Source organism: Lynx rufus, unplaced genomic scaffold (assembly GCF_022079265.1).
Source record: "Lynx rufus isolate CCGP_SWC_20201006 ecotype Redwood Valley unplaced genomic scaffold, mLynRuf1.p SCAF_6, whole genome shotgun sequence".
NCBI lineage: Eukaryota > Metazoa > Chordata > Mammalia > Carnivora > Felidae > Lynx > Lynx rufus.
The window spans coordinates 92268529-92288288 of record NW_025814878.1 but is presented as its reverse complement, the minus strand read 5'-3'; the positions used below and the strand labels follow the sequence as shown (position 1 = coordinate 92288288).

The following is a 19760-nucleotide window of genomic DNA, read 5'->3' as shown; positions in this document are numbered from 1 at the left end:
GCTCTGTCTCTCTCTGTCCCAAAAATAAATAAACGTTGAAAAAAAAATTTTTTTTTAATAAAATAAAATAAAAATGCCCATCTCAGGGTGCCTAGGTGGCTCAGCCAGTTAAGCATCTGACTCTTGATGTCCGTTCAGGTCATGATCTCACAGTTCATGAGTTTGAGCCCCACATCAGGCTCCACACTGACAATGCCCATCTCTTCCATCCTAAAACAAAAATAAACAAGATTTATAAACTCAATTCCCTCTTTTCTTATCACTGTCTCTCTCTTCCAGTAAAGCAACTGAACAAAAAAAAAAAAAAAACCCTGTGTAATTTTCATGTTTTTTAAATAGACTTTATTTTTGTATTTTTTAGCTCTATTATCTTTACTCTTCAACCTGCTGTGATGTGGCTTCCATCCCAATCACTCCACTAAAACTAAGTAGCGGTGACCAGACAGGAAAGTGAGGGAGCTTCCTGCTTGTGACTCGATTTTCCCAGGAGAAAAAGGAAATCAGATGGTAAAATGTAACAGAGCAAGTTGTAAGCACAAAAGGAGGGAGGTCACGTGGTACCTGAAGAGCTGAAAGATATTGTGAGCAATCATCTACGACCTCCTCTTCCATAGTCTCACTTAATCAATAAGCACTCACAAATGTCTGCTAGTACCACTACGAGGAGTTGGTCATACAACCACCCTCATGGAGCCTGCAATTTAATGACAGAAAACATCACAGAGAAGAGCTCAAGGGTTGCTTTCCAATCTGTCCATTCTCCACTCCTGATCTGTCTGAGGCATCTGTCACTGGCAGTCTTCCTCCCTGACTTTCCTGATGTCACTCTTTCCTGGTTTTCCTCCTGCATCCTTGGCCATTCGTTCTCAGTTTGCAGTAGAGGCTCCACTGCTACCCTTCCTTTAGTGCTATTCCCCAGGCTCAGTCCTCAGCACCCCCGCTTCTTCTCACGCCTCCTGTACAATCTCACCATCTACAATGGTTTCAACTTCCCCCCTCATACCAATGACTCTGGGATCCCCATGTTGCTCCCAAAACTTACCCCTGAACATAAGACCCATAAATTCTAACTCCCTAATGAACACTTCTGTCAGAATAGTAAAACCAATCATATATTGAGCACTTCAGGGAGCCAGTGTGTTGAAGCACTTCCCAAATATCATCTCATCATCATTAGATACAATCTCATTTTACAAATAATAATGAAGCACAAAGTGGTTATGTGACTTGCTCAAGTGCACACAAACTACTAACAGGTAGAAGTAACACCTGAACTTGCATCTACCTGGCTTCACTGTGCTTTATCTCACAACCTCTTCAAACCCACTATAGAGAAAGCTGAATTTCTCTTTCTCCATCTCACTCTTCCTTCTGTATCTGTAGCTCAGAGGATGGCCTCATCATTTACCCAGTTGCTCGGAAATCAAAAACGCTGAAGTCATCCTCGATGCCTTTATCTCCATCTGTACCTATCTTCAATTGGTCACACAGTCCTATGCAGCCTCTTCTCTCCTCCCTCCCCTTCAACACACAACCCCCCAAAATTCCTCATACTCCAGCCCCACTGAACCACTTCTTGTTCCTTCAAGAACAATACATTTCCACAGGACACTATGCATTTATATATGCTACTACTTACCTACAGAATGCCCTCACCAGCTGCCATCCCACTCAACCCCTTCACTCATCCATCTCTTTGAAAAAGCCCCAGCTGATTCAATCTCCAGGGTCTGTGAGAGATGTCCCACCATCCTCTCTGCTTCCACAGCGGCGCATACACACACTACTGTAATAGCACGTGTTGTGTATTATTATCATCTGTTGATTTATCTTCTGTCCCTCTAATATGTGAGCAAACGTACACAAAATGACAATGTCTTATTCATTTTAGCATTACAGTGTCTTAACTCTGTCACTGCTTGGCACATAATAGACAGTAAATGCCCATGAGCATATATCTTTGTGATTGAGTTAGGCACCTCTGGAATTTAAATTATTTCATTCAGGCAACCAGGATACCCTTGATCACTTCTGCTTTAGCATATACGTCAAGGTCCCACACAGGAAGGAGAGGCTTTATTACCTACACTGTGCAAACTCCAAGCAAAAAAACTGATGCACCCATAAAAATGTCACTCAACCATTTTTTGTAGGTTTTTGCTTACTATCCAAACAGTAAAAATGACATATTTGGCAGCATTTTCCAAAAAACTTATTTTGGCACTGTGTAAAAATAACCTAAATCTAGTATTCTCCAAGTTCAAGGAAGAGTATGATGGGAGGAGGGTGACATGTTTGAATTAAAATGTCTTTATATCCCAAGTCCAAGTGAATGCCAATGTCAATCTTACAGTATCTTTTAAGACAAAATTATGATAAGTCTAGAATGGTATGGGGTTCAGCAAAGCTTCCACCTTCTTCTAGAACTGAGTCTCACTACTGGAAATTTGAAGTTCGTATGAACTGTCAAGTTTTGGTCTGGCTTTCCACTTTACCTATAATCAAAATAATTCTTTCTGCTTATTTTCCTTAATTTTTGAACTAAGCAACTTCACTGACTTTTTTTCTGGCTTATCTGCTTTAAATGTGAAATTTCAGTAAGTAGTTTTCACTTGAATTACAGAGGAAACGTTATTTCCTTCCCATAAAGTCAAGAATGTGGTTGTGCCGTGACATGGCCAGAGCAAGAAAGGGTAATTGGCTGTCTACCACCACTCTATTTATGTGTATTCCTCTTCCAAGAGGACAGTCCAAACCGAAATTTGGAAATCTACAAGGTTTTTATGTGAAGAGCAAGTATTTTCCAGAGCCCTGACAAAAGCTGGTTTACAGAGAACAGTTCCAAGCTTTAAAAATACACAACATAAGGCATTCTCAAAAATGGCATGGTCATGTTATTAGACAGTGGGTTCTCCAAATGTGGATTCTAAAAGTATTGTTCCTACTGGTAAATCTCAGAAAAATCTAACCATTTGGATAGGAAGTCCCAAAACCCATTTGAATTAAAAATATGCCTGCTGGCTATATATTTTGGCAAAATTATTTTAAACCATTTAGGGCATTAAAAAAGAATCCAGATACCAAGTATATGAAGTCATTTTCATAGTTCAGGATCCTGAGCCTTGAAAATAAAGAAGTCACCATATCTGTTTTTTTTCTTTTCACTCCATATAAGATCAAAAACTGAAATTAAAAAACCAAAAACCTCAGCCTAAAAAAAATGCTACCAACAAAACAAAAATCCTCATACTCTTTCCTACATTCACATCCCTTATTCCCACATCACCTCTACCCTTACACTCAACACTAAGATTTTACTACATAATTTCCCTTTTTCCTCTTGGCAGAGCTGAGACAACATACAATGATTGAAACATTAATAAATGGAACTAAAAGAAGGCCCAAGGGGCTTTAGGAGAAGTCTCTGGGCAGGGGAGGGGGAAAGGGTGCAGACATTATTCAAAGAGAAGAAAGAAAGCCTGACCCAAATTCACACAGTTCTAACTGCGGTAGAACCAGGCATGTGCCTGCTCAGGGATGAGCTTTGTTTCATAGTGCACATCTGACCAAATGCCTCATAGAGCACCATCAGGAAATGTGAACCACAGTCTCACCAAACAGCTCAGAGACACAATACACACCCAACAACAAATGGACTGTTTGCTTCTGCAAATGGAACCAAAGAATCCAGTGTTGGAATTCTCAAAACATAAAAGCATGAGTTGCTCCAATTCTCCTGAAACCTCCCCATGGGCGTTGACTCATTGTGTCACTCAAACTCATGCATCTGCTAGCTTCCCACATCCCTAAGGAAGACACGAGCATCAGTAACATGGATATATTAGCTGTCCCAAGACTGTTTCTAGGGGAGAGGAGGGTCTTATATTCCCTGTTTTCTCTCTTTTCCCACTACAAACTATCGAGTGGCAATAATTTCTATCCTTGGTCTGGACCATCACCTCTAGTCTCCAATGTCAATACTAAGGACATCCTTTAAGACACAGTCATGAGACACCTGGAATAATACTGGGCTCAAGCGAGCTTCCACCTCCTTCTGGAACTAAGCCTCAGTGTCTGGATTAGTAATAGTCTCCTAACTAGTCTCACTGCACCAAGTCTTGGCTTACTTTCAAATGCCATTTCAGGTTGTTCCTGACTCCACAGCCACAGTTTTCCAGTTCAGTTTTGGCTGCTCTAAAAAAATTTTTTTAACGTTTATTCATTTTTGAGAGATAGAGACAGAGTGCGAGTGGGGGAGGGGCAGAGAGAGAGGGAGGCACAGAATTCGAAGCAGGCTCCAGGCTCTGATCTGTCAGCACAGGGCCCGACGCGGGGCTCGAACCCACAAACTGTGAGATCACGACCTCAGCCGAAATCGGACACCCAACCTACTGAGCCACCCAGGTGCCCCTGGCTGCTCTCTCTAGACTCAAGCCATCTCCTTCCTATTCTATGATCGAACCATCTGAACTTTGAACCATGTGAACCACATGCTCCCTCTCTCCTAGGGTCCTCTGTTCAAGCTACTACTCCCCTTGGAACATTCTCCTCATACTCTGCCTAACATGACACAGATTAGGTGCTCAATATCTGCTGAATAAGTGGAGGGAGGGAATATATAATGCAAGATCAGAAACATGTTTCATGTTTTCATTTGAGATGAGTTTTAACCTGTCATGTCATGTAAGACTTGTCATTTTAGAAAAGTAAAACGTTTCCAATTAAGCTCGCTTTCCAATAATAATAGAATGCCCTGACTACTGCACAAAAGTACCCAGCAGCAAGCTCAAGCCCAGAGACTACTCAGTGAGAACCCAACATTAAGCAGTGAAACTGAGCTTCATCTAAATCATTTTTCTAAAACAATTCCATAAACTTGACACAACAGACTACCTCAAAATGCCTTTCCAATAAAAGAAAACAAGCCAACATAACCCATCTCATAGCACACTCTGATTTTATTCACAGCTTATTACTAGATGACCCACTTACTGCTAACTGAATTGCAACAGCCTCACTGTGCTGGTCAGCTGAGGCCATATATGTGAAAGTCCTCTGAGCAAAGTCAATGCCACCAGACAACTGGGAGATAGGAACACCCTATTTTTACAGATGTTGTCATGGTTCTGGCATGCACTAAGAACACAAGAACAGCCAAACTGCAAAGCTGAGTCAGATACTCCCTAAAAGATTCACTTTTAAAAAAAATGCATGTATTTCATTCTTCTATACAAGGCAAATCATGCAACATTTATTTTTTTATTTTTTTAATAACTGCAATTTGTTGAAAAGATTAAAAAGCTTAATCAAATTTACTACTTAAATAACTTATGTGTAACATGGGAAAGGCAACATCTCTGAAGTAAAAAGAACTAAGATATTTAGCTTAGAGAAAGCTATAACTATACTTAAGGATTAAGGAATCAGGGGAACTCAAGCTGAAAGTACCCAAAGGCACTTGGAGGATTCCCTCGTTTCACTTGTGAGCAAGCTGAGGCTACAAGAAGTGAAGTGACTTGACCAGCATCTCCTATGCTAGTAGAAGGCCTAGGGTGTGGACTTGGGTCTTCTAAATTCCAATTTAGAATCTGCAAGAAGTTTCTCCTTCACATTTACAAAAGAAATCTATCCTTACAACTCCCACTAATTTTTTCTCTGGGTCAGTAGCCACAGTGGGTGCTTCCTTTCAGTGTGCCTTCTGCTGGGAAAATGGCTGTCCACACATAGGTCACGAAAGAGCACCCTCTACCTTTGCCTTAACCCCTGAAGTCAAGACCCTTTTCACCGGAGCTTCTCAGTCTCTATCCTGGCAAAGTAGCTGATATATAAAATTCTACACATTTTCAGAGGAAGCTACACCCTTGGATCTCTGACATAAACTGAAGGTCAGGGTTCACAGTAATTTTCCTCACTAAACACAACACCTTAACTGACAGCATTTCCCCCACAGAATGGTAGATTTCTCCCTGGCATCATGCTCTCTTCTACTCTCATACCAGAACTACTAACAATAATGTCTCTGAAATGTACATGTACTAAGGTGCCCATAACCAATATGAGCTCCAAGAATTGGCTCATCCCAGGGGTTATTTCTATTCTGACAGGTTGACAAAATCTTTAACTACAGAGTTAGATGAATATACTGTCTGACAAATGATAGGTATTCAGTAAATATTTGCTTAAAATATAGTGAGAGGATGAGTAGAGTTGGGGAGACAGAAGGAGGCAGCCTACTCTGCTTATGCATAATGCCTCATGTCCATAGGAACGAAAGAAATGCCCTGTTACGAATTTGGAAAACATATAGCTTTTCTACTCAGCAGATGGTTACAAGATGTTTCCTCTTTTCCACAGCAGCAGAAGACACTAATAAGATAGAAGTTATCAAGTACTTAACCAGAAGTTAAGTAAGTCCTTTTCACATATATTACCTCATTTAATGCTCAAAACACACCACCCTGTTTCACAGATGGGGAAAATAAGACTGGGTTAAATTTTAGTCTTCTGATTCAAGATTTCCTAAGTTCCCTTTCCTCTGCCACCCCAAATCTGTACTGACTTCTTAAAACATTCCAGAAAAAGCTGTGCCTACCAGTGAACCATCTCATTTTATAAAAGCAAAAACTGATTTAACGGACACAGTAAATACAGAAATGATAGCTAATCAAATGTTCTTCCTTGTACAACACAAAACAACTATTGGTTTCAGAGGGTTGGACACAAGAGTGGTATCAAAGGAAATTCAATTCCTTCATATATTTGTTAAAATAAAAGAGGTTATATTCTATTTGAGAGAGTTCTGGTATGAAGAAGAATGAAAGCTGCACATTGGAAAAAATGGACCTCAAAATTCTTCTACCTCCAGAATTTCTTAACATAATTGTTTCACGAGTAAAAGTGTAACAATGAGAGGAAGACTGGCACAGAGCCGTGGAAGGTTGTGACCTGTGTTCAATTCCGGACCCCACCACATACTAGCCCTGTGGGCTTTCTGGGCCTCAGTTTCTTCCCATGTAAAGTATCTCCTCATGGAGATGTTGAGAGCCTAAAACAACACACACACAGGGTTCAGAACAGCACCTGCCCCCAGTGAGCAGAGGTAACTGTGCACCAGGTGGGGACTATTGCATAAACTCTTTGATTCACACTACTCGACAATGTAGTCAGACAAAAGCAAATCCCATATTGAGTTTGTCAACACAGGCAAGTATTTCCAAGCCAAGATGTTTGCTTCCAAAGACAACCTCTTCAAAGATGTTTTAACTATTTTGGCAGAAACAAATGTAATCAACACATTTTTAGTCAGTGCTTCCAAGTTTCAAAAATGTGTGAAAATGCTCCACAAAATATTTTTAACAGCAAAGATGGCACAAATATTTTGAAAATTCTGTCTGGCTATAATGGTCTCCCTAAAAGGAAGAGTTAAATAAAGGACAAAAGCAAAAAGTTGATAAAGTTCAAGTACTAATGCTTTAAATTTAGGAAATGCTCATTTATTTCTTAATCAAATAAGGGGGAAAATATAACTATTCTCCTTGTACACCAAAGGCTTTAAATTTTTGCACGTCCTTCATTTAACTGAAAAGATCAAAGCATTGTAATACTGAAAAAGACCCAAATTCTATGCAACTATTTCATAACTAAATTTTCAGAAACTGGTTATGAAATCCAAGTAACAACTAACAATGGTAAACATTTTTAAAAATTAATAAATGCCTTCTCATTTTAAAAGATGAAATAGTTCAGAAAGGAATGAGTTAGTCAACTGTAAACCAAATTACCTTTGTTTTCAAAATTAGTAGACCAAAGCTATCATATAAAAGGAAAAGCATTTAGATTTTATCCTAGTGCTTGAATTCTAATAAAGAATTCTGGAGTCTAAGATTCATAAAAGACTTGGCCAAAGAAAATAATATCAAATAATTATATTTTAGCGAGTTTGAACATTAATATATTCTTCTAACATTTTGAGGTGGTTCTCAATTTTTTTAAGTTTTAAAATACGAAAGTTAATTAAAAATTAAACTCTTCATTATTTAGAGACTGATAATATAATTTATACAATATCCACACTCCTTATTTCTCATCCTCTCTCCTTGGCTTCTTTCCTTGGTTACTGAACTATACGTTGGCAATTCACCAAAAGATGAAAAGGAACATAGGAAGAGTTTGGCTTTCATTAGTTAATATGTGGCTATGCAGTATGGTGGGAAGTTAAAGTTCTTCATGATTACCATCCCAGAGGCCTAACTTCCAGGTGACTAAGTTTACAGTCATGGTCCCTGTCATTTGTTCTACACAAACAATGGGATATACTCCACGCAGAAAAGAGCTATGTTTTATTACTCTCAAAGTGCCTCGTTTTGGTTCAATATATAACAGGTACATAATAAGTGCCTGACAGAGAAATAAAAGAAGAGAGAGATGGAGGAAAGGGTGAAAACAGTAAACAAACAAAAAGGTACGCAGTTACATACATGAATTCATAGATATTTAAAAGTGAAAGAGAGGTATATGGGAAAAGGTAGGTAACTTGTATCAGGTTAAGAGTTCAGCTTGGTAAAAATATGTGGGTCAAGCTCTTCCACTTATTGGTTGAGTGACTTAAGCAAGTTATTTACTTTTCCTAAGGCTCAGTTTCCTCCTCTGTAAAATGGAGCTAAAAACAGAACCATTCCATAGGCTTGCTCTGAAGATTAAATATCACAACAGTGCAGTGTCTGGCATATAGTAGGACTCAACAAATACCATTATTATTAATAGCAGTTTCATGATTTAGTCCAATATTCTCCTCTTCTAGGAAATGAAACTGAGCTTAAAGAAATTTAAAAAGTCCAAGTCATACAGCTCTCTGGGGCAAAGGCTGACTAGAACTCAGACCTCCTGCCTCCTGGGCCCCAAATCCGCACTGCTTATCAGAAAACCTACATTGAGGGGCACCTGGGTGGCTCAGTCAATTAAGCATCCGACTTCAGCTCAAGTCATGATCTGGCAGTTCATGAGTTTGAGCCCCATATCGAACTCACTGCTGTCAGCCTGTCAGCACAGCGCCTGCTTCGGATCCTCTGTCCCCCTTTCTCTGGCCCTCCCCCACTAATACTCTCCCAAAAATAAGTAAATATTACAACAAAGGAAAAGAAAAGAAAAGAAAAAGGAAAAACTACATTGAGAAGAGAACAAGATGCAAATGCTAAGCTAGGGTGATGCTGGTTCCCAAAATTTAGCATTTTTAAGAAACATGCTTTTTTTTAATGTTTTTTTAACATTTATTTATTTTTGAGAGACAGAAAAACAGAGCTTGAGCAGGAGAGGGGTAGAGCAAGAGAGGGAGACACAGAATCCGAAGCAGGATCCAGGCTCTGAGCTGTCAGCACAGGGCTCGACGCAGGGCTTGAACTCACAAGCCACGAGGTCATGACCTGAGCTGAAGTTGGACACTTAGCTGACTGAGCCACCCAGGCACCCGGAAACATGCTTTTAAGAAGTATATGTCTAAAACATATGCCACGTTCTCTTATGCTCCACTAAAAGATACTCTGATCAAGTTAACTCAAGGGTAAGGTGCTTCCCATAAACATTCCAGATAATTCTACTGCAAGGACCCTGGAGTTACACTTGGAGAAGCACTGCTGTAGAAATAAGAAGCATAGGGACCTTCCTACCCATAGTCTTGGGCATTAGAATCATCTGTGGAGCTGTACCCTTATCTATTACATTAGAATCACAGGGGTGACATCCAGGCACCTGTTTGTTTTTTCAATTTTTTTAACATTTTATTTATTTTTGAGAGAGAGAGAGTGTGTGAGCAGGGGAGGGGCAGAGACAGAGGGAGACACAGAATCTGAAGCAGGCTCCAAACTGTCAGCACAGAGCCTGATGCAAGGCTTGAACCCACAAACCATGAGATCATGACCTGAGCTGAAGTTGGACGCTAAATGGACTAAGCCACCCAGGTGCCCCCAGGCCCTCAGGTGACACTTACATGTGGTCAGTTAGAGATTCAACGGCCTATAAACAGAGAAGACAGCCATCTTTGCTGAGATCAATGTAACAAGACTAGAAAGAGGTGGGATTTATGAAACTAGAGAAATAAGAAAGCTTTGTGGGAAAAGCTCAAGGATAAAGGTAGGAGACCTTGTCACAAGGTACAGGAAGCATGTAAGTCTTAGACAAATAAATCCCTGAAGAAGGTGACTGCAATGAGCTCATTCCTCCCTGTTCCCAAACATGATCTGCCTTTTCCACCACTGTTTATAATACTCATCCTTCACAGATGAACATCAACTCCTATAAACATCAACCCCTGCTCTGACCTCACAGCAATATCCTTCAGCACTTTGACAATTAATCTAAGTAGGTTGCTGAGCAGCTCAACTCAGCTACTGCCATTTACTGTGCTGCCTTTAAGGACATTACTTAACCTTAATTTTGAATTCTTCATTCTATAAAAGAAGAACTGTCAATTTTGCCTATTCATACAGTTGTCAGGATAATCAAAAGCCACAATGTTTCTAAAATCCTTTTTCTAATTCCAAAGCAATACAGAAATCTAAGATACTCCTTTTTTTTATTTTCAACTCCTGATCAGAGGCAAGATATAACATGACTCTGAGATTTTATTTGGTAGGCACTCAAACAGCGGCTGGCTGAGCCACCTCCACAGAACCCCTGCGCCTGGAGGAGCATTCTAGGTCAGCATAGGATGGCAAGGATTTAAAGGGGAGGTAGGCCGATCACCTATACTAAGAATGATAAATTTCATAGGACCAGGGAAGTTAAAGTCAGAGGCCTGCACTAAGTCGAAGTTTAATAAAAGTTCAGAGAACCGTACACTATTCTACTTGGAAGCTAACTTAAAAGTCATCAACCTCAATCCTGCAGACAATGACCAAGAGAAAGAGTGGAATCAATAGGGAAGATATGAAAAAGATCCTGAAGGATTAAATAAAAGGAATGCTAGCTAACCAGTCATTTCTGAGCTGTAATGCTAATAAAGGGGTTGAGGGCTCTCATTTGCATTTGATTCTCCAACAAAAAAAGTAGAGTCTGGGGCGCCTGGGTGGCTCAGTTGGTTGAGCGTCTGACTCCAGCTCAGGTCCTGATCTCACAGTTCGTGAGTTCAAGCCCCACGTCAGGCTCTGTGCTGACAGCTCAGAGCCTGGAGCATGCTTTGGATTCTGTGTCTCCCTCTCTTCTCTGTTCCTTCCCTGCTCGCACTCTGTCTCTGTCTCTCTCAAAAATAAATAAAGATTCGGGGCACCTGGGTGGCGCAGTCGGTTAAGCGTCCGACTTCAGCCAGGTCATGATCTCACGGTCCGGGAGTTCGAGCCCCGCGTCAGGCTCTGGGCTGATGGCTCAGAGCCTGGAGCCTGTTTCCGATTCTGTGTCTCTCTCTCTGCCCCTCCCCCGTTCATGCTCTGTCTCTCTCTGTCCCAAAAATAAATAAACGTTGAAAAAAAAATTTTTTTAAATAAATAAAGATTAAAAAAGATTAAAAAAAAAAAAAGTAGAGTCCAATGCAAGATAAATAGTTCTAACCAAGGTAATTAAGCAAACAGAATCAAACACCTCAAAAGGTGACAGGAAGAATGTCCTAAGAGAAGTTACCTAAGCTGTCGGTTCTGACACTTTGTAAGCCCCAGAATGAAGAGTCTTTTTCTGGACTGCAGAAAAATAAGACATCAAACTCCTTAGACAATGACTATCCTATTCAGTTTTCACCCCGAAAGATGTAACGCTTTGGTAAGTACTTCCACATCACAATTATTTAACAAATCTAACTGGCAGGTTTGCACCTTCTTTTCACATATATTTACCATTGAAGTTTCAAAAATCTTCAAAAATATTCCAATTATAAAAGTAAAATCCTTGGCATGAGAATAATACAAGGGGGGGGGAAAGAAGGTCTGTGTAGCACTTAGGAAACAGACTTTGATTTTAAGAATTTCCAATATTGAAAAAATTTTAAGGCTTACAAGAAGCCTAATTATACAAAAAAAAAAACACCTGGAAAACATGAAGCAAAGCAAGAGGTTGCATTAGTAAACACGGAACAGCTAAGTCGTTTCTTTTCACGCTGACATGGACTATATGCTTTCTTTTCGAAAGGTAACCACTGAAAACTGTAAATATTAAGGGATGACATAATATTGGCAAGGTGTGGTGATGTATGTAAACAAAAACATCTTCAGCGAATTCAGCAGCTAAGGCCCAAAATGATCATGCACACTGACCCTCATAAAACTTGATTCTATCACTGTGCCAATGATCTCTGCTGACCTTGCCAAGACTGTTTATCATCACATACCCCATTTATGTCCGGAGTTTGTGTAAAAAGACAAAGTTAGAAGTAGCTTAAAGAAAAAGCCATCAAATTCCAACTAGTAACATGTAGAGGCTGTTTGGGTAACACATGTCTCAAGCAAGTAAATAAATTTTACTTACATTTAAATGTAAGTAAATATACATTTTGCGCTTATGTTTACGTTTTAAAGACAAGTGAAACCCCAGAGAAATAACTCATCTGAAGCTAAATATCAGTGTTAGGAATAAAGATCTCAACTTCCTGCCAGATGGTGTCATACTGAAATTCCTATGACATGCTGCCCAAATGGTTTCTGATTTTAGATGGGGGCTGAGGAACAACTCATGTAACAGAGACAAAAGATTTGGGTGATTTCCTCCGTGCTACCCATCCCAACACACACACACACACACACACACACAAACTTAAAGCAAGTATATGAGTGTTCCTATGCATGAAAACTGATAGAGAACTAGAACTGACTTTTCCAAACTTCTCAATTAGCAAGCCAGCACTGACCGATAACTGTATTGTATTCTGTCTACATTTGTCATGAGGCTATTGTCTTCTCATGACTATTTTCTGATTCAATTTTGCCTACAAGTTTCCAAAAGCTATTCCACAGGAAAAGTCAAGAGATGTGAACTAGAGAACTTCAGAAGATGTGCATTCTCTTTCAATGAAGCTTTTTTAAGTCTTCCGACGACAACAAAAATGTATAGGGGTTTAAAGTGTGATCAAAGAATGTGGAAATCACAGAAAATAAAAATCACAATAACCAAACCTAAGATTACAGACAATAAAACGCACCAAGAACTCTCCAACTTCCACACAAGCTAATATGAAAATAATTTAAAACAAATTACAGAACCTCCCTCGGATTATAAGCACCAGGAGTACTTATTTACACCTGCAACTCAGACTCTGTGTTTCACTTACCTCATTTCCATCTGTGCCCCTGGAAGCAGAGAACACAATAGTACAGAGGGAATGACATCTCTTTTTTCCAAAGTGAAAATTGTTTATCTCACGAGGGCAGAATCTCTCAGTGTTATGCTTTTCTTGAACACTGCTATAATTTTTTGATGGGTCTTCAGAAAGCCCACTTTTTTCAGAAGATCTCTCTGTACCATAGTGAATGGAACTTAAGCTGGCTGCCTTTCGTAAAGAGAAAACCTCAGTTTTCCTTTGGAATGTTATTTCTCTCCTGTTGACAGCATCTAAATGTTCCTTCCTCTTTGCACAATATGGAGTGCTGTTCTTTTCTGGAATCCTTTCGTCCAGATCACTAACTTTTACTTCTGTTTCACTGTCATCAGCAGGAGAGGTGTCCACATGGTAAGACCGAATGCTCACGGTACTCGGCACAAGTTTCTGTTTCATATCATCAACTACAACTGCTGTCCCCTCTTGCCGAATACCACTTTCCGGTGTGAGGTTTGGGGCGGCAGATCCCTCCCGCACCAGTCCCCTGAGTGAAAAAGCAGGCTGTTCTCTTGAGAGCTGAACGCTGCTCTCCCTCTTGTCTTCATTGTCCTGGCTTGGCTCTACTGAGTCTGTGTCACCTACAGTTGTCTTGACTGGTTTTCTCCTGAAATATTTTCTTCTGGGAGAGTATTTTTCAGGGCTCAAAGGAGTTTTGGCAGGATCTAAATACTGTTCTTCTTTCTCAGCTCTTACACATCTGCAGACATTCCCCATTTGATTTGCAGGAAATCACAGTTCCACAGATTCACTCATTTCAAAATCCAGGGCTTACCTAGATCTTCCGCATTAAGTCTGAAAGTCCCACTCTGACCTCTAATTCCTCAGACTTTGTGACCATCCTCTTCAGCATGAAGCCATTTTGCTTATGAGAAAAACACACGCAAGAAATGCCATGGCATCTTGCCCAGCTGGGTCCCTGTGTCTCATTAGACACCGTGGCTTGTTTCTGGCCACCAATCCTTTTAGACAAACATTAGTGTTCACGGTAAAATTACAGCGCTGCTGAGCTTTCAAGGCAAACCTCAGCTTTATCACACGAGAAGACTCTGACCCTCACTCTAACTTTCGATTTTCAGAAATGCAGTTACGCTACCAAAGTTTGCATTAACCTTTGAAACTACTGGTGGTTCAACAAATCTGAGAGCAAACAAAAAGCAAATACAGGAGTAATTTAACAAAATGTCTTTCAAATTTAGTTTCAGAGAGTCTCTACCATATAATTTTTTTCTTAAGAAAAAACAACTAATTTTGGTACTTGCCAAAAAAAAAAAGGCTCAAAAATCTATGTAAATTATACTCAGACTTTTTAAAAACATCAGCCATTAAAAAAAACCAACAGGATGAGTCAATCGCTGAAGGAGAGATAATAAATGCTAAATTCCTAAAAATATCAATTAAAATTATTTCTAAAATCTTACAAAATAGTTTCTAATATTTTTCACATTTTCACATGACACCAATTTCCAAGTCATTTTCCTTATGTGATCATTAGTATTTTCACATAAGCAAATTGATAAATTTTATGATTTAAAGCATAAAATGCTTAGCCAAAAGAAACACATGAATGTGTTTCTTTTACATGAAGGAAGGCAGTTAAACTTCATATATAACTTTTGTAATTGTACCCTAGTTAAATATTATGCAATTTTACTAGGGTCTTGCTGTAAAAATAGTAAATCAGTATGGAGCCTGATTATCTAAGGTGTGCATATTTCTAAAACTGAGTCACAGATGTGGTAAAAAGAAAATTAGTATGGCATGACTGGACTTACACGTAAGCAGATTATCATTTGACTCATTAGAAAAAAAAAATAATTGCCATTCTCTAGGTAGACTGATCAGAAGACGGAACTCATTATACTTTTCTAAATAAGAATATCCAATTAAATAGGCAAGTTAGCAATGTTGCTGATACTTGTCAATAGGCCTGTGTGATGAGGCTTTCCTTAATGATTCAAAGAGATAATGAAACAATCTCCAATGGCAAAACTGAGTATCCTAGGAGACAAACCGGCAAAAATAAAGGCTCAGATGTGGGTTTATTTTTAATTTGATTTTCAATGTCTTCATTGGCAATGGAACATTATTCACGAGAATTTAAAAGTATAATGGCTAGAGTCTGTACTGGCAAGATAAAGGCACAACTAACCAGTGATGTGCATCCCATCCGCCATTCCTTCTAGCCCTGCCAGTCTGAGCAACTGCCCCCTCTCCCAGAAATGGCCCAACTTTAGTCTCTGCCTGGAAGCTAGCATTCGTCCTGCAAAGTCTAGCTCTAATATCAGTAAAAATTTCCCTTACTCTCTAACACCTTGCTGATCCTACCACAAGGATCCCCATTTTTATTTATATTGCATTGGACTCGTCACTAATAGATTTATGAACATTGTCCCAACAGATAGAACAACATACTTCATTATCTTAGTATCTCTGAATCTAGCATATGGTAACTATTGATAGAGGATTACTGTGTTGATAATGCTTATCTTCAGACAGCCTGACTGGAAAAGAGATTCAACTTGTGATACTGGTAATAAATCTATTTTTAATAACTAATTGATCTTTTAAAGTTACTTCCCTTATTTATGCAAAGTATAGAGACAAAACAAACAAACAAAAACAACCAAAACTCACTTGGAGTGAGGATGATCACCACTGCTGTAAATAGCCTTTTATCTTGGCATAATCAGAGAATCATTCTAATCTTAAATTTTCAAAGTACTATGAAAAGTTCTTTCATTCAAATAAGAAAAAAAAATTTTTATTTTACCAAAACATTGTTGCATTCCACTTTAAACAGATCTGGGTCTAATTTTTAAATATTGGTGATAATTTAATTTAATATGCTGTAGTTATTGTAGTTCAGGTCCTAAAATACACTAGAACTCATAATACATGCCACAGGACCATTAGGATTATATTAGAAGTACTTCTGTGGCTGGTCTTCCTTTTTCTCCCAATGACAAAACGCAGAGTTTCTTAATACAGAATTTTTTTTTAAAAAGTTTATTTATTTATTTTTGAGAGAGAGACAGAGAGTGAGCACGTGGGAGCACAAGCAAGGGAAGGGCAGAGAGAAGGGGAGAGAGGGAATCCCAAGCAGGCTCTGTGCTGTCAGCGCAGAGCCCGATGCAGGGCTCAAACCCACAAACCGTGAGATCATGACCTGAGCCGAAATCGAGTTGGACACTTAACCAACTGAGCCACCCAGGCTCCCCAGTATATAATTCTTTTTTGAATGACATTTTGCTTTATATCTCTTCAAACTTAAGGTTCTATATAGACTGATTCTAATTCCCAACCATTTTCTCACATTTTGGTCTGACATTTTCTGGTTTCTGCTTGGGAAATGTTTTCTCCAAGGTCTCCAGTCGCTTGGGAATGTTTTCTCCAAGGTCTCCAAAGTCTTCCTTCCTAGACAAAACTATGGCTTAGTCTTCATTTTCTTATTTCATACTGCTCATCATTCCTTTATAATTGAAACTCTCTTCCCCTGGCTTCAGCAATACTAGATTTTCTTGTTGCTTTCATCTATCTCTCCAAATGTTCCTTTTCTGTTTCCCCAGATGGAACTTCTTCCTCCTGCATCCCAAATCATGGGCCTTCCCTAAACTTCTGTCCTTAGCTCTTCATGTATTCAAGAGGATTCTCTCAAATCCTCTGGAGATCCCTCTCTCCAACACTTTTATACTGATAACTCCAAGTGTGTCACCTGTAGCCGACTTCCCAAACTGCTCAGTGCACAGACGCACAGGACGCCCGCCACACCATCAAACCCACCCGGGAGGTCATTCATTCTCCCCTGACCATCACTCTGTTTCTCTCAGTCATCTACTGGTTTCTTGTTTGTTTTATCTGTCAGGCGCAACGGTTCAGAGTCAGCCTTAATCCCTCTCCTTTGTTCTCTGTGCTCTGTTGCTAAGCCCATTCCTTTCTTCTTTCAAAATGCCATCCCTTGGATTCAATTTTCATCCCCATCTGAGTCCTGACCTTTATCACTCTACTCTGAGATCACCACCTCGGCTTCTTAGCCACCTTTGTCTCCCTAACTACAGACTCTACTCATTTCAATTTATTTCATGTAGAATTGATAGATTTAGTTTCCTAAAACATTATTTTTCAGGTTCAGAAGGGTTAAGTGATGCACCCAATGTAATCAACTGCCATAAGTAAGAGTTAATGGTGACACTTAGCGCTGCCTCCCACCACAGTCTGGGTGGCTTCCTACTGCCTCATAGCGCTCTTACTCTGACATTCAAACTCCAGCCACAGCCTGTTTCCCAACTGTGTCGGTAATGATGGGATTGGCTCCCTGCTCCAACAGGCATTTTGTCTTCCCATGTGGGGTTCTTGCAGTCTCTACCCTACTAAAAGTTGTGGGACCTGATCCACTGAGGACTAATTAAAGGATCCCCAGGGGCACCTGGGTGGCTCAGTCAGTTAAGTGTCCAACTTCAGCTCAGGTCAAGATCTCACGGTTTGTGAGTTCAAATCCTGTGTTGGGCTCTGTGCTGACAGCTCAGAGCCTAGAGCCTGCTTCAGATTCTGTGTCTCCCTCTCTCTCTGCCCTTCCCTTGCTCGTACTCTCTCTCCCTCAAAAATAAACATTTAAAAGAATTTAAAAAATAATAATAATTAAAGGATCACTGAGAATGCTGAGGAACTACACATGAAATGTGCTGTTCAGCCAGTTCTACTTAGCCTTTACCCAATTCTAGAAACAAGGTCTTGGCTCTGGGCCCAAATCCTTGCTGTGGTTTAGTGCTCAGTCCCCTAATCCCCTAAGGCAGGAGTGCTCTAATAATTGGGACCCTTAGATCTTTAGGGTCTTGCCTCTAGTTCCTGCTACTGGATCACCCTGACAGCAATACCCCCACACTGTGGGAACATTCACCTGTATTAGCTACCCTGTAGTCAGCCTGGTGACACCTAGTCACCTGGGTCTTCTCCAATTTCCTACCGCTGTAATTTTGTTCACCTGCCTGTTCAGGTGCTGGGACTACCTAGACTCTAATTCCTATAGCTCTCCATACCTGTCACATTTATCCTGCTCCCAAATGAGCCCCAGGTACACTATTTCCCACTATTCCCTTACAAATCTTAAATCCCAATAAAACTTGCACAAATTAAGAAATAAGTATTATTCCTCCTGTGATTTGGTTCCAAATCCCAGCTCCTTCCTGAAGCTGGCAAGCTACCTCTTCCTCCTTTAAGGTCCAATTGAACAGCAGTCATTCAGTATGACTTGCCACATGCCTACTATGGGTCAGGCTGTGGGCTGCACAGAGAATATGCATCAGCAGGAAAATGGTTCATAAACGAAAGAAAGTTCCAGAGTTAGGATTCACCTTAAATCAAATAAAGATTTTTTTTTTCAAAAAAAAAAAACTAAAAAATCAAAATAAGCCCTCAACGAGCACAGATTTTTTATATAAATCATAGTTAACAAATCTGCACTGACTCTCCTCAAATCCAATTTGAGAAAGTACAGGTCTACACAAAATACAGATTCTTCTAATTCAGGAGATACCGTTATGAGAATTATACTGCCATCTAGTGTCTATCAACAGGAAAAAGGAGTTTGCATAGCTGAGAAACCATAGAACCTATAAAAACCATTCTAAGGATTGAATCATAAAATTTTTATGTATCTAAATCAAGTAATACTATCCAATAAATAAAAGAAATGAGTCTGCATTCCATAAAAAGAATCTGTGTCTTCCAACACTGAGACTGAAACCGCTTAAAAGCAGAAGTTAAAATCAAAATGGCTGCATTAATGCTTCAGGGAGGTTCAATTTTAAACTAAGTAACCTTTTTCCTCTCTTCCGTAAACCTCTCCTTCATCCCTTCTTAGCCTTTTGCTTCAGGAACCCAGGGCCACCTAGAAAACACGATGAACTTGGCTAGTAGTAGGTACACAATTCCTGTGGAAACCAGCTGGATCCTGTATTTCCCTATAAAATCCTGGAGCCCCTTCCTCCAGGTGGGCTTGTATTTTGAGGGCCTGAGCCTGCTGCAGTCTTCAAAGCAACAAAGCTATTGTTCCTCTTAAAGCTATTGTTCCTCTTTATATCCAAACTCTTGTCTTCACCATACATATTTGGGCTCCAGAGCATAGAGGCCAGTTTTCCACAACAGGATTACAAGCATCTTAGAATATTTAAGCTCATCAATACCAGGAGACAGGGTGCAAGGTTCACAGGCAGTATGTTACTTGAAAGGAAAAATTCAAATGTACTTTTTAAGAAGCCTGAAATTTATTTTCTTCCATAGGATGTAAGTGCATAATTTATTCTTCATATGAACCACTTGAAAATCAGCAATGAGAGGCTAAAAGAAATGATAACTAAGAAAAATTAAGCTTACCTGAAAGTGCAAAATTATTGTCCATATTAATCCCAAAGTCAACTTGGGATTTCCATCTGTTATGTCATCATTTCTAATATTCACTAGTTTCACCTGTGTT

At 39.6% G+C, this 19760-nt stretch overlaps 1 protein-coding gene and 1 non-coding gene across 6 annotated transcripts in view; one reads left to right on the top strand and one right to left on the bottom strand.

The window, feature by feature from the left end:
* DST (dystonin) overlaps nucleotides 1-19760 on the bottom strand; it is a 496498-nt gene that overhangs the window by 204653 nt on the left and 272085 nt on the right. For all 5 annotated transcript variants that reach the window (XM_047102585.1, XM_047102584.1, XM_047102586.1 and 2 more), the window contains one exon: nucleotides 19661-19753. In XM_047102585.1, coding sequence (XP_046958541.1) covers nucleotides 19661-19753 — 93 coding nt within the window. The remainder of the gene's footprint in view (nucleotides 1-19660; nucleotides 19754-19760) is intronic.
* TRNAW-CCA (transfer RNA tryptophan (anticodon CCA)) lies at nucleotides 11054-11138 on the top strand. Its single transcript has one exon. It is a non-coding gene; the product is annotated as a tRNA-Trp (tRNA).